Source organism: Chaetodon trifascialis, chromosome 11 (genome assembly GCF_039877785.1).
Source record: "Chaetodon trifascialis isolate fChaTrf1 chromosome 11, fChaTrf1.hap1, whole genome shotgun sequence".
NCBI lineage: Eukaryota > Metazoa > Chordata > Actinopteri > Chaetodontiformes > Chaetodontidae > Chaetodon > Chaetodon trifascialis.
The window spans coordinates 11,830,404-11,845,601 of NC_092066.1; the positions used below are offsets into that span (position 1 = coordinate 11,830,404).

At 41.9% G+C, this 15,198-nt stretch overlaps 1 protein-coding gene across 1 annotated transcript in view; it reads left to right on the top strand.

Moving 5' to 3' along the window:
* cdh2 (cadherin 2, type 1, N-cadherin (neuronal)) overlaps positions 1-15,198 on the top strand; it is a 59,611-nt gene that overhangs the window by 23,114 nt on the left and 21,299 nt on the right. Inside the window, exon 3 of the mRNA XM_070975179.1 lies at positions 12,858-13,078. Within this exon, the coding sequence (XP_070831280.1) occupies positions 12,858-13,078 (221 nt within the window). The remainder of the gene's footprint in view (positions 1-12,857; positions 13,079-15,198) is intronic.

The window sequence follows — 15,198 nt, forward strand, 5'->3', positions numbered from 1 at the left end:
AGGGGAGACACTTCCTTGTGCTGGACTGATGCCAAGACTAATTGTTCACACCTGATGCTGCATTTGCAGATGTTACTCTTCAAGGACTGTTAATATCCATTGCTATTAGCAATGTGTAACACAGATATTGCACACATAAGGAAAATTATGTTTATTCTTTATCTGTATGAGCTGCTTTGCAGATTGCAGACGTGTATACATGCTTTTCAGACTGCATTCATTTTTTGATGGAAAACGTTTTTGAATTAACAACTAGTTTGTTCGCTTTTAATGCTGCTCACACCGCGTTATGTAAAGGCAAGGCTCCAATGCAGTATGTCAATTTGTCGGGTTGGATTGTGTTAAATTGCCTCTGCTCAGAAATAAAAACCAAGTCATGCATATGAAAGTGAGCAGCCCTAATAGAAAGATGTGTCTCTCTTACAAATTGATGCTGCATTGACCGTTAGAGGCTGAACTTCTGCGTTAAAGCTAAAAAAATCAGTAACATGGATCAATAACAGCTCTGAATCGTGCACGAGATGTCTGTATCACATAACATGCCAACTTTATTTCCAACTCAGATGAACAACTCAAGTTCTCAAAGTCTACAAACTGCTTACAATCGAAAAAAGCTTTCAAATTGATTTCTTTGCCTGCTGGAAGTATACAAGTTTGTGCTATCAATTTGAGAATGCTATTCATTCAGCCTTCAGATAGACATTAATTGCTCCGTGCAGATGGATCTTATACCACTATCAATCCATAGAATAACCTGCCTCCTCCACTTTGATCACATACTATGTGTGGGGGAGGGCCCAGCAGGTCAAAGCAGGTTCTTAGCGAGCTGCGTTCAGCATCTCAGTTGTTGCTTGATATCTTCAGGAACCAACACAGTACAAAGGGATAAGCTCGGTTGACACATTAAGACAGCGTTTGTAAATTCATACAAATGCATGCTTTCCTCTCTGTTTGCTTTCTCTGACTGGAGCAGCACATAACAAGCTGTCATGTGTCTGAAAGGCTGTGTATGTGTTGAATGTGAAAGCTTTTGAGAGGAACATTGGGCTTGTCTTTAATCTTCTCTCTGTGTATTTTTCGTCTTTTTCTTTAAGCGCGGGCTAATTGTGTTTCAAGCAGAATTTGACACGTATTGATTCAAACGTGCAATGGCAAATGCGCACACCCTGTGTATTGGCAGCTGCCCTAATCCCTCTCTTTGAAGAAGAAGCTCTTTCCTTGCTGTCATTGTTTTGAGGATGGATTTTTTTTTCTTTCTTACATTTTCTCTCCTCCCCAACCTTTCAGAGGAAGCAGGTTTCTAAACCCAGTGACTCTGCAGCCTTGGGGTTTTTCCATATGTTGGTTTGTTTTGCTCTTTATGAAGCGGTTTAGAGAGTGTCTCGGGGTGTGTGGCATAGGGCAAGTGAGTAAATTGAGGATAATGGTTGGCCGCCGTGACTGTAATGCTCTGCCCACCATGATGACTCATTTGCTTTGTTTAGCTTGAAAAAGAAGCTTTTAAATATCCTTATTGCCTCTTCAATAAAGGAGTGTTTTTTCCGCGTTCTCCCTCTCTTTCTTTGATATTTATTTTGCTTTGAGATTTAAAATAAATGTCTCTCTCCATCTGTCCAGGAATATTTTAATAGATTACCACATCCGTGCACATTTGTACAATTTACAGACGCTGGTGTAAACAGAAAGGCAGAATATACACAATATATTTTTTGTGTGTGTGCGCAAATGACTCGGTGAATCATTTTTCTTTACTTCGAGAGAGACGCAGAAGCAGCCTCTATTTTACAGTATAATAGTCTTCTCTAGAGACCGTCAGCCTCATCTTCCCTTGTCTGCCGCTTTGTTTCCCAGCCAAAGAGGATTCACATGCCTTCTCCTTGTTTCTCCTCGTGCCCTGACTTCTCCAAAGGAAAAAGCAGAGAAGGAGGAATTCCATTAGCTTTGTTCTCAAACACTCAGCATGAACTTGTGACTGAGGTACACATGACATCATGGCCCCAAGAACTGGTCCCAGATCCCCGTGCATTTTCTTACAGCTTTTATTTTACATCTTATACCGTAGGTGGGTGCATCACATCCTTCCATGTCTTTTCTTTTTTGCAGACACTCTGGGTTGTTTAAAACCCTTCACTTTCTAAAATCTGGCTCAGATTGCTGTGCTGTTCTGTTTGGAGTACGCAGAAGGATAAAGGAAAACTGTGTATGTGTGCGGGTGTGTGTGCTCACGCGTCCACGTGTGCATGTTAAAGAGGGGGAAAAAAGTGAACAGAAATGGCTTGTTTGTGTGTGTGGTTAGGTTTGTAATTGGATGCAGTGGACCGCATCAGTCTTTACCTGAGCTAGTCATTTGCATGGGTTTGATTGACAACGGAGCTATGCAAAGCAGGCGCCAAGTCCTACTCCCTATGAAGGTAGCAAGGATGCACAAACCATGCCTTTTTCATTAGCTATCACTTTCTTGTTAATTAGTATTTAGTCATTTTTGCTACAAAAATAGTTGAAATTTAATTTGCATAAAGGCATATTAACTATCCAGCCATGATCTGTCTGGAGTGTTTGGCTTTATTTTGGCAGATTAGATCTCACTTCAGGTTAAACATAGTGTGAAGTTTCTTAAACTTGCTGAAGTCATCAAACTTAACATACTCAGAAGAATCTTATGCAAAAGAGAAGTCCACCTTAACAAGGGCACCAAAGCCGAAAACGAAGCATCCATCAAGGCAGATTAATGTCAGACAAATAATAATTAAAAAAAAACCCTGATAACTACTTTTGCTTGGTGTAGTGTGTGCATAGCCTTTAAACATAGAAATAAAATCTCCTTCCTGTTTCACCCTGTACTACATTTTTTCTACATAGTTGTTACATATGATAAGATTCATAGGATAGTTTTTTTTTCACTCATTGTAAAAAGCAGCCTTGAATTCTGGTCATTCGCGAATGTGTGAATATGACTCTTTGCACAGATAATCAGAAGTAGTGCATGTAAATTGGAATATTATGTGTATTACTCAGTTACATTGCCTGGAATATCACATGATGTCCTTGCCATTGTGTTTGCTCTGGCTGGTCATTCGTGACGCTTATTCACCACCGTGTAATGAAAGTTTAAGTGTGTTTGAATATAGTGAGGCGAACAAGATGGTTGAATTTATTACGAGACAGAAAGCACTGAACGACTTTAGGATTAGTATTAACCACGTGCTGCTGTATAGCTATGCATGGGGCGTGTCGCGTATGAAGAGAGGGTGCCTACACCTGTCACGCTATTTACGATGGCTGGATCTGCCTCTTTTCAGCATTAAATTAACTCCATGTCAAGCAATGACACAGAAGGTGAGGCAATTTTCTGAACGTAATCGTGTCCTAATATACAACTGTGTTCATTCTTATCAAATTTGATAACGTACAAATTAGCTTCCGCAGTGGTCCGTCTCCTGGGACATAGCTTCTCGAACATTAATTTGCACAGCCTTTGTCCAGTGAAAAGTTTTAATGATCTGTTTAGTTTGTTGGTCATGTCCGTCTCTGAGCTGTCTTCAGACAATGTGGAATCTGATAAATGCAAAAATACTTGTACTTATGACAAAAGTTAAGATCAAATTTTTATTACTGAGTTCAATTTTCACAGCCGAATGAGTGAGTGATACCCCGCCTATTCATACTCATCCCAATAGGGATACGCCACCTAATATTTTCGTATCAAATATTTAAATGCTGTTGGCTTGAACGGTGGCTGTTCAATGTTGGGAGTATTCATGTTGCTCAAAGAGCTCTTTCAAAAAAATCTCATCCAATGACATAAAATCACAAGATGTGGCTAAATATACACCTTCCGTTTGTTACTCGATGACACGTGTGCTGTCACCGTTTGATTGAAACAATATGTTTCCACCCTTTACTAAAACGTGCAAAGTTTGCACACAAACTGGTGCTTTTCTGTCTGGCACCAGCCATCTTCAACCACAGACACACCAATAGTGTGTTTTCTGCAGTGATAACAGTTCTACTCCCTTTCGAAAATAAATGGGTATCTTGTTGCACTACCTTTAAGTGATTGTTGATATAATTTCCATAAACATGCACTCTGACTCAGTTAAGATGGGAGAGATGCTGTGCCAATGTTGAGCCACAGCGTTAGTTTGACAGATTATATTTTCTTGAGCTAGGGACAGTGAAGCTATAGCCTCACTATGCATGATTTAGCGCTATTATTTTTCCACTTGGTGAAAGCAGAATGAGACATTGACATCCTCGCACAAGTCACCTGTCTGTTTTTCCACCAGAAACTCTGGATAATGATTGTCCCCGTGGAACAATGATGGTTGTGTGCAGAGAGATATATTTCTCTGTTTCTCCTCTTGGCAACAAATCAGAGACAGGACCCACTCTGCTGCTGTGATTAAAAAGTCTTACAAGAACCAGTGAACATGCCAGCAGAGGTTACCTCATCATTGGTCACTGCCTCCTTCTTTGTCTCTTTGACTTTTATGATGGTATTTTGACAGGAATGATCAAGGGGAAGAACTAAATTGCTCTGAGTCTGTGCTTCAGAGATCAAAAGGACCTAATAATGTCACATTACAGGTTGCAGTAAGGCAGTTTTAGTGCTCAGCCCTCGTGATCAGCCTTTTCAGAAAACATCAGCTCAGCTTGGTACCAGAGGCATGGGAGTTCATGGTGATCAGCTGATGTAGCCATTGGCTGCTTCAGTTTTATTGTCATCTTTTCTCTTTTCTCTCAGACTTTTTATATCTGGATATGTTTACGGGAAATTAACTAATACACCAACAGCTCTTTGTTTATCAGGTCATATTTCTTTCCTTTTCCTAAATGACTGGGAGTCTGAAAAGGTTGTTTTATTTTGAAAATTGGCCGAATTCTGTATGCTGTTCCTCTATCTGGATCTGCTCTGTGGCGCTTGGTGCGGCTGCCTTCTAAAATGGACTAGGCACATATATTTTAGCAGGGCAGCGTGGACAGCCACTTCTGAAACAAGGTGCGGCGCTTCTGGTGGATTCACAAGCGTTGTCTGGAATTGCTGCAATCATTGCCGCGTTCCAGCCGGAGTGCACCATAGGGGAATCTGCAGTTACACTCAAGCTCTCCACCAAGCTGATATTACATCAACAAAATGCATAAAAAGTGATGAAAAGGACAAGTTTTCTTACTTTAATTAATTCATGTTCCTGAGTGATCTGACCGTGCATGACGCTCAAGCTCTCTCTTTTTATGTGGTGTCTTTGTTTTCATCGCAGTGGATATATATAATAAATGAAAGCGATCAATATCTGATGTTAAATATTTATGGTTATTTCTCACCCAGCGAGAGGCTCGGAGATGAGTTAACTTTCCATCTAGCTGAAAATGCCTGAGATGCAGCAGCACTGTATCAGCACCGTGGCATAGCAGAGATGGATGGTACGGTGCAGTGGAGCATTCCCTAAAATGTGTATTACCGCGGTGTATGGTCGCCAGAGAATGACCTCTGTAATACAGGAACAATAAAAAGTGATGCATGTGGACACCTTAAATGGATTATTATTCACAGTCTGATTTCTAAAAGGCATCTCAGTGTCCCAACCTGGCACTGGCCTCCAGCCTCACACAGATTGCTTTATTTTACCCCTGCCTGCTTTTGTTCTCTGTCCCTTTTCCTTCCCTCCATTAATCATTAAAGCCTTTGTAGATTGAACAGAGTGACCAATCCAAGCAGTTTCAAGGTGAATAAGGGTATAGAGAGTAATTAAAAACCTATGACCTTTGATGAGAGGACACAAGTAGGTCAGAGAAGAGCTGCTTATGGTCATGAAGTTCAACACCTCATTTCATAAAGCTCTGATTTACATCTAAGGGGTTCTGCCAACTGTGACTGCAGGCTACGAGATTCAGAGATACACTGATATTATATTGTCACGTTTACTTAACACTTAGTCCCATTGCAGTCAGCGGTATTTTATAAGTTTAAATTTTCAAATATCAATTATTGTCCTTTGAACCTGAAGGATGCAGGAAGGAAAGACTCTGAAAGGCACATTTTCTGGCTTTCACCATTTTCCAGTTTGATTTACCAGCATATGACTGTGATGCTTGTCATAGTGAGCCTCACCTGTAAGTATTCACAGGGGTCACAGAGCTTTTCTGAAAGGCATCATGAAGAGTTAAGTGTTTGACATCCTGGTAATGTGGTCAGTTTAATACCCCACTAAAGCCTCTGTATCAAGCCGCTCGTCTCAATAACTCACAGAACAAATCCCAGTAGCTATGCGCTGATAACTGCAGAAGGATGTAGCTTAGTCTTATCAGCTCTTGGCTCCAGTGACACAGTAATCCACACAATGCTCGGCTGTCATTGTACTGGAAAACACAGAATCATTTCATTTACCCAACAAAGGCTGGAGAATAATTGTGACGTCCCCCTGCACAACCCTTCACTACTAACCCATCGAGATTGCTAATTTTCAAAGGTTAAATATCACGTGTTCAAAAGAGCCAAACTGTCAGCATGCATTTTCTGTTTGTTTGTTTGTTTGTTTTTCTTTCGCCACTGGAATAAGTGGCTCTCACTGTCTGTTTAGGAAGCTCACAGTGGTTGGTTATGTTGGGCTAGTTTTCGCTTAGTCAGAACTCAGCAGGTATCTAGGAAGCGTGCAGCTGATGTGTAGGCATGGGGCAGCCGCAGGAGGGGGTAATGGTAGTTTCCTTAAGGCTAATAATTGCTGAGATGTAATAGAGAAGCTTTGTACCTGACAGGAAGTGGAGGTGACTCTCGGTCTGTTGGGGCATTTGCTTACCTTGCAATTGTCCTTTAAATACAATGGTTGTCAAACATGGTTGCTGTCCCCTTAATGTGATAGAAAAGTGTAAAAAGAAAAAAAGAATATGTCAAAACAAAGGAAAATAATTTCCCTCTCCAGTTGGCCAGATCAAGGCAGTTTCAAAATCTCTTTGTTTGAGACTGAGCAAGCTCACATAGCTATAGCCGCTCAGATGTCCATGCTGCTTAAATTTCTCAGTGTGCTCACCTGTGTGTGTGTGTGTGTGTGTGCGTGCGTGACATTTTTTTGAGGGCCTCTTCATAAATTTCTAATCAAGCAGTTTTAGGAAGGAAAAATAGCTCCAGCAATATGCATAAACTATATAAACCAAGTGTTGGGGGAATGGTCACTGCAATCAGGCTAGGAAAATGAGCCAGCTGCTTGTTAAATGTGTTTATGCTCTGATGCAATTCCGCTTTAGTTTTCTTAATTGCTAGAGACACCGAACAGAGTACAAACACTGCATGTTTTTTCCATTCAAATCCCTTACATATTTGAGGCCCAGCTATAAATGCATGGAATGCTTTGTGCGTTTGAAGTGCAGTGCATTAGTAAAACGCCTTCAAGGGCTTAGTCTGGCAAAAGGCAGTATCATCATTCCCAGATCCAAGCTTCAGCTACAAACAGTTTACTTTCTCTGAAGAATACCCTATTTTCTGAAGACAGAAATAAAATAAACCAATTTTATTGTTACATACACACAGTCATACACAATGCAACATATGGTGAAATCCTAAACCATCATAAGTATTGGGAGCAGTGGGCAGCCGCTGTGCACCGCCCGAGGACCAACTCCAATTCTGAGGCCAGTGCCTTGGTCCAGGGCAGTGTCTGCAGAATTAACCTAACATATATGTTTTTGATGGTAGGGGAAACCGGATTGCCCAGAGGAAATCCATACAAACATGGAGAGAACATGTAAATGTCTGCCCCGACCGCAAATCAAACCAGGAGCCATGAATCTAATCTCTGCCTCCCAGCTTCTTTAAATGTATTTTTTTTTTTTTTAGAAATTTCTAGATTCAGTAGTGGAACACAGCATCACAGCAAGTACCGCAACCCCTCTACCACAGCTGCTTATTTTATTAAAAAGGACTGATGATGCTTTCACAGCCCAGTTCTTCATACAACTGTGATCGTAGGTTTTAAATGATCCATTTAAATGTGCCTCGTTTATAAATCTGTTTTAAAAATAAAATTGCAAATGCATCCTTGTTGAGTGCATCGGATCAGAGAGCAACTAAACAATCATTTTCCATGGGATGGCTTACTTAGTCTACATAGAAATAGCCATAATTGTGAAGAATAGGATTTAATAAGTTGCACAATGGCGTTTGTTTACTCGCCTTGAAGCTGTACAATATGCATTCATAATAGTAACATTAGAAAAAAAGTACATTCAGAGAGACAAAAATAAAATATGCATGCACAATTACGCAAATCAAGCAGCCATCTTAGTTTAAAAAGCATTCGTGTATTGTGCTTTTAGCAGTTTGTGTAATAATTGGGCAATTACAGAATACACGATGAAGGATGTTTTTATGGTCGGGCACAAAGTCTGTACGCTGACCTTAATTTGGCATGTTCTCCCCAATTTTGGACTGGATTAGAATTTCATATCACAGCAGTTTGAATTGAGGTACCAGAGTGCGAGCTCCACTGGGGCTTAACAGGATCTTATAAACAGTGGTGCTGGCATGGGTGTCTCACACAGCACATTCAGTTGGAGCCTCTGCTTCATATTGCATTGTCTCATCGCCAGTGCAGTCCACTCTACTAAACCTGGTCACATTCATTTGTGAATAATGCATTTTGTCAGGGGTGTTGTACTATTTGCCAGGGTCGGGTGGGTGGATTGCCACTGGGGTATTTGCCTGGCTCTGCATTTATCCACGGCCACTGATGAAACACCTATGCCGAGTATTTCTCAACTGTCAGTGACCTCACTTCCAAGAAATGAGTGATGGTATATTGGGATGATCTCACATGAGAGGTTTGAGTTTTGTCACATTTACAGCACATTAGAGGGACTTTCAGCCTGCTCACTTACAGCCAGTGTATTTGGCAGGCGGGTGTAAAAGCTGAGATTGTGGAACATTTTCTTTGCCTCCGTGCAGTCACGGAGTCTGCATTCCATGCTCCAAATTAAATGTATCTCTCTCTGCCTCTCACTATCTCTCTCTAACTATTTGTGTCTGTCTGAGTTAGAGTTATCACGTGATTGAACAGACAATAGAGAGGCACTCTGGCACTACGGAGAGGTTAGCTGGGGTTTTTGTGTTGCTTGTCAGTGAGGGGGGGCATCTAAGCTGTGAATAGGATCATTGAGCCGGAGGTAATTTTGGGCCCCGGTGCAGGGCATTAGTTGGACAGGCCTTTCTGCTGACAGGCCTGTTTCTCCTTCTCTCTCTCTCTCCTCCCCTCTTTTTTTAACCCCCAACCCCCAGTCCCCCTCTTGCTGCATCGGCATTTCTATCCAAACCAAAGGCCTTTATCATTGTGCCCATGACGACATGTCTGATAGGGCGTGGCAGCCAAGATCTCTTTTAGCCCTTTACCTTGGGGAGCCAATACATCTAGATATAGATAAGTTGCAGCAGCCAGGGTTTAAGCGGTACCACACTGGACATTTCTGTGGTTTTATAAGCCACCAGAGTGTGTCTGATAAATGAATAGACACATGTTGGACATTCTCATTCATTATCATTGGAAATGGTTGTGCCTGCTGGGAGCTGTGCAGTGATTGCCGAGGGGACTGACTGTTGAAGGGCCTCTCAGAGGTGCCCTGATGGCCAAATTTCAGACAACGTTAAAGAGCTGGAGCTCAGCTCAACAAGAGGCTTGGGCTAAAATAACTCACAGGGGAAGCGCTGCTGTCAAGTGCACTGCTGCACACTGCACACGCTCACAAAAATGTACGGTCAAGGGACAGACAGACAATTTGTAGAATATAAATGCGTTTAGTGATGAGTAATAAGGAGTGATAGGTTGTGACTTAATAGCGCAAATGTACTTTAAAAAAAAATGTCTTGAACCAGCTGAGCCAGATGGACATCTGTAGTCCATAGATTACCTTTTTGAGGCCAGACAAGTCTGTGTTACATTACTGGTTTCCTGTTACTACTTATTGCCTTAGCGCTGACTGGAATACCCCTAAATACAGCGAGGGGGAGAGGAACTGGCTGAAATAGCACTGTTAGAAGAATGCAGAAGTAGTTCCTTTTAACCATTAATGAACACTACCCAAACTCATACCCGAGGGCATGCTTTTTTCAGCTGCAGCTAATTTATATTGTTATTTAATGTACAATGATATAAAACAGAAAAAAGCAGCAAATGTTCATATATAAGAAGCCAAAACTATCAAATGCTTAGCATTTAGTTCTAATTGATTGATCATAACAGTCAAAGCTCCACTTACAGATATTTAAAAACATTATATACTGTTAGCACCTCAGTCAGAATGGTTTGAGAACCTCCGGGAGAACTTCTTGAATCTATGGACTGACTTTTGCTGTATTGTGAGGTATTTTGACAGTCCCTTACTCTGTATTCTACATCTGTCTGAGTATCTGCTGACTTGGGCTGGCTGGTGATTGCCTGAAGGCTTTGAGTTTACAGGCGGCTGGCTTTAAGGCAAAACCTTCAGAGACAGAAGGTCATATATCTGATGTCAGCTTTGCCAGGTTCAAAGAGAAAAAAACCTAATTGGTCAAGGGTAATTTAACAAAGGCAGCCAGGAAAGAGCTGGTCAATATCAAGTGTATTCCAAGATAGGAGGAAGATCTTGTCATCTTCCATCTTCATTATTAGGACTGCTGGCTCTCCTGCAATGCGATTTCACCTTGTATGCTGTTGAGCAATATTTAGATGAATTGCGATTCTTCAGGTTAAAAAAAATTTGCAGTGCTGTTTTCTTGTTTTGTCAGTGTTTAAATCTTTATGCAGTAACTGTAATAGAATGGAGCATATGGTCCTCACAGAAGATTTGTTCTCTGTGTTTGGGTTTTGATAAAGTAGAACAAGATTGCATTTTCATTCATCAAGATGAATACATTGTGAGTGCACTGCATGCCAGTTTCCAAGCCTTCCTTTGGTGCCCCCCCTTCTCTCTCTCTCTCTCTTTCTCTCTCTCTCTCTCTCTCTCTCTCTCTCTCTTTCTCCACTTTACTTTCCCTTTCCTGCTGCTTTGTTGCTTGCAGCCATTCTGCCTTTAGTTGCTCTGTGAGAAAATGGACATATTTGTCAGTACTGGGACCAAGAGCATCTTCCTGAAAGCATCTGCCTTGTCTGCTATTACAATCAACAAGAAAAGTGGAAGTGGAAGTGGAAGTGGAAGCGGAAGAAGTGTAAATTCACCCATCATCACTGAGAGACTTATTAGTGCAACCCCAGTTCCAATATATTTAATGTTTTACTCATCAGCTTTATTGATTATTGTGAATATATGCTTATATTCTGAATTTATTGCAGCAACACATTCACAAACAAATTGGGACAGGGCCAACTAAAGACTGGGAAAGTTGTGGAATGCTCCAAAAACACCTGTTTGGAACATTCCACAGGTAAACAGGTTCATTGGTAACAGGTGATAGTATCATGATTGGGTATGAAAGGGGCATCCTGGAGAGGCTCAGTCGTTCACAAGCAAGGATGGAGCGAGGTTCACCACTTTATGAACACGTGCTATTATTAACATATTAGTACATGGGCTCAGGAACACTTCATAAAGCTGTTGTTGATAAACACAGTTCATTTACTAATGATTGCATTCTTTTTTTGACATTTTTACACAGTGACCCAAATTTTTCTTTTGAATCAGGATTATAGTAGGGTGTGGCGCACTTATGGAGAATTGATTGCATGCGTTTGGGTGATACTATAAAATGAAGCCTGGGGTCTTCCTCTGGACCCCAAACTGATCGTCTGCATCCTTTCCCAAAGCCCAGAGGAACCTGATGTGCGAGTGCAGATAATACTCTGAAGACATCAGTGGGTCCCCAAGGTAGTAGCACAAAGGAAGATTAGGCACCATCCTTCAAGGCTTTTGTTAAGTAATTCCACATCTCCTTTAATAATTCAAAGCGGCACCAGCAGAGCCTCCACACAAACGATATATGGTATTGTTGTGATCTCTGTGGCCAGGAGGAATTTTTATATTCCCCTTTATACCATTTTGTGTGCTACAAACGTGATTGGGGGGGATCCACACAACAGGATCACTCAATGAAGCTCTAAGGTGTTGAGGTGTGCATTTGAGTGTGTGTGTGTGTGTGTGTGTGTGTGTGTGCGTGTGTGTGTGTGCGTGCGTGTACATGCAAGAGCTACGTGAAGGCTGTGCTGTACTGTCACTCACTTGTAACATGAACTGGTGTTGTACCACTGCCACTGAGGCACCGGTGGGACTCAAGCCCCCATGAGCCACCTGTCTGCAGCGTATGTATGCGTGCGCGAGTTTCGGTGTGTTTTCTGTGTGAACATGCTGATGAAATAAACATCACGTGGACTCACTTCTGTCTCCTGAGGAGCTGAGGATCTGTAGTCATCCGCGGAAGGCATCCCTGTATGTCATAGGGGACAAAGCTAGCATGCGATGGACTTAGCTGGAAATAAAACAAGACTTTCCGAGCAGAATTAAGCATGTTTATACTTGCTGTGTATGTTTTTCAAACCTGAACATAGCGGGTCATTTAGACAGTCTAATTGACACATGGGGTTTTAAATGTAACGTTTTGGCTTTGTGGCTCTTCTTTAATCGCCCTTAAGGGGCACACTTCCCTTTTTTCTGTAGTTTTCTCTCCCTCCAACTCTCTCCTCCACTGCACCTGTTTTGAGCAATACCTTTGGGGCACAGCTTGAAGTGAATAATACATGAGTGCGAAGGAGAATCAGAAAACCTTTGTGGACCTTCTGTCTGTATGTCTGTGTGTCTGTCCTCTACATCCGTTGTCTCTGTATGTTTTTTCCAAGGTTTCTCTCTCACTGTTGGGCTATTTTTATTTTATTATTTTTTAATTTGTCTGTCTCTGTCTCTTGCAGTGAGGTTTGTCGACTGTGGCCGAGGTGGTCTGGTGCGGTTTGAATGCAGTAACCCGTCTGACTTCCGGATAGAGGCCAACGGAGAAGTTTATGCTGCCAGGAGTATTCAGCACTCCGCGCTCCCTGCATTACCGTTGTTGATCAAGGCCAGTGACACCACCACTCAGCAGCAATGGGTGACTCAAGTCAGGCTGGTGCCCTCCACACACTCCAGCCAGCAGGTGAATATATGTTAAGCGCTTCCATAACATTTTCTGACTGATTTTTTGATTGTCTGACTGATGTTTCTGCCATGGAAAGGTGGAACGATCAATTCTCCTTTCACAACAAATAACTTACGCTTACTCGGCATACTGCACATTCACAGATGACTAGTTCCGTAAATTGTAGCAGGTGTTCCGAGAGACTGGATGGATGCTTGCTAATTAAAACTTAATGTGTCAATTTACTAGGAGCACAAACATATACTCAGCACGGTCAGTGGGTAGCAAGAGCAGATGCAAAATAGCTCCTCATAAAGTTGATTTCAGTGAGCATGCCTTGTGATTGTGAGGTTATTGCCTTATCATCCAAAAGGGGACACACCTCTTTCAGTGCTTTGGACGACAGGAAGCATCTGTCTGAGCTGTAGAGCGCTGCACTAACCGTTCCACTGGACGTGTTGTGCAGTCATCTGCAATTAGTTAGAATGACCATGTGCTCATATGTCAACATTGTGGTTGGCTGAGGATCAGAGGAAGCGCACAAAAAAAGCACTGCACATGTCCCAGTCTTGTAACCAGGAAATGAAAAGGCCGTGTTAATGTAGAGGTTTTAACTTCAGTGCCAGTGGATTATGTGATCCTGCTGAATTAGATAATATCTGTTGCTTTGAACTTACAGGACTGACACTACACACACACACACACACGCACACACACACACGCACGCACGCACGCACGCACGCACGCGCACACACACACACACACACACACACACACACACACACACACACACACACACACATGCAATTCTCAACTGTGTCCCTTTCTGTAGGGTTATAAATGGGCCACATGCACATATTTAATAATCACTGCTTTGAGATCTTCAGTCATTAGCCTTCCGGTGTATTAATGAGCATCCCCAAATGCAATAATCGTGTTTGTTTTACAGAGAACAATGAGCATTTCTTTTTTATTTCTCTAATACACTGAAGCAAATGGCCACGAGTGGCCATTTCTACATGTGCAGCACAGCAGATAATCTCAGGAAAGATGGGCAATATTTTATGCAGGTACAGATTAAAAGATAGTAGTGACAGTTATGTGTAGTTACCATCAGTACTGCAGGCCCATTGGTCTGCTGAGCTGAAATTAAACTTGTACCCGGTAATGATTTCATGGCTTCTCAAAACACCATCGTTAGCCACTGACACTCATTTACTATAGGGACTCTTGCAGGTATGTGATTTTAATGATACCATCAGTCACTGTTCTAGGTTGGTCAAAGGCAAATGCATTCTTGTCCCAAGCAGGTAAACATAGTCTTTCAGCAGATTTTTTTTAGTTTTTAAATAAAAGTCCCCACCTCACATTTACTGTATGTGCGTACACAAATTATCAGCTGTATCATCAGCAGCCATATTCAGATGTGTATCTGTACAGAGCTCTTGGGTTTGCCCTAATTTGTCCGTAATGAAATCAGGGATTGACTTTCCCGTATCATGCACGTTTATGAGGTCATGAGCGGTTGTCTTCCCCACAGCATAATTATTGTCATGAATCATCACGCATCTCTTAATCACATCAGCGATTACATTTTTTATTAGTCCATGAATGCGGCAGCCTTGGGGAAACATTTTAATCAATGACAACCAAACAATATCCTCATTAACATCAGAGGGTCCCACTATCTCCACCTCTATTAGAACCTGAGCTCCACCACAGTTCGTGAGGGGAAAACATTTCAACATCTGAAAGAGAGAATTTTCCTAAAAGGGCAAATGCACACAAATGTCTAATCCCTCCCACGCACTCACAAACACTCAGGCCATCACTCAGCCTCACACTCTCCCGGACTCTGAAGTAGACTCCTATTCAGAAGATGGAGGACGCTCAGAGAGTGTGGATAGGTGCAGACCTCCAGCACACCAGAGATAGATGCGTGTTGGGCTGAACAAACCCACCATGCCATTCATCATTCCAGACACAGGTTGCAAATAATTACTGCTCTCACTCGCACCCATTTTAATAGGGTAATAGATATTTCTGAAGCATGCTCCTTCGCTATCTGTCCGCCTGCCTCTCTGCATTTCCAATGTGTGAAAGCAGTATAATCGGATTTCAAACATGATTAGTGGAAG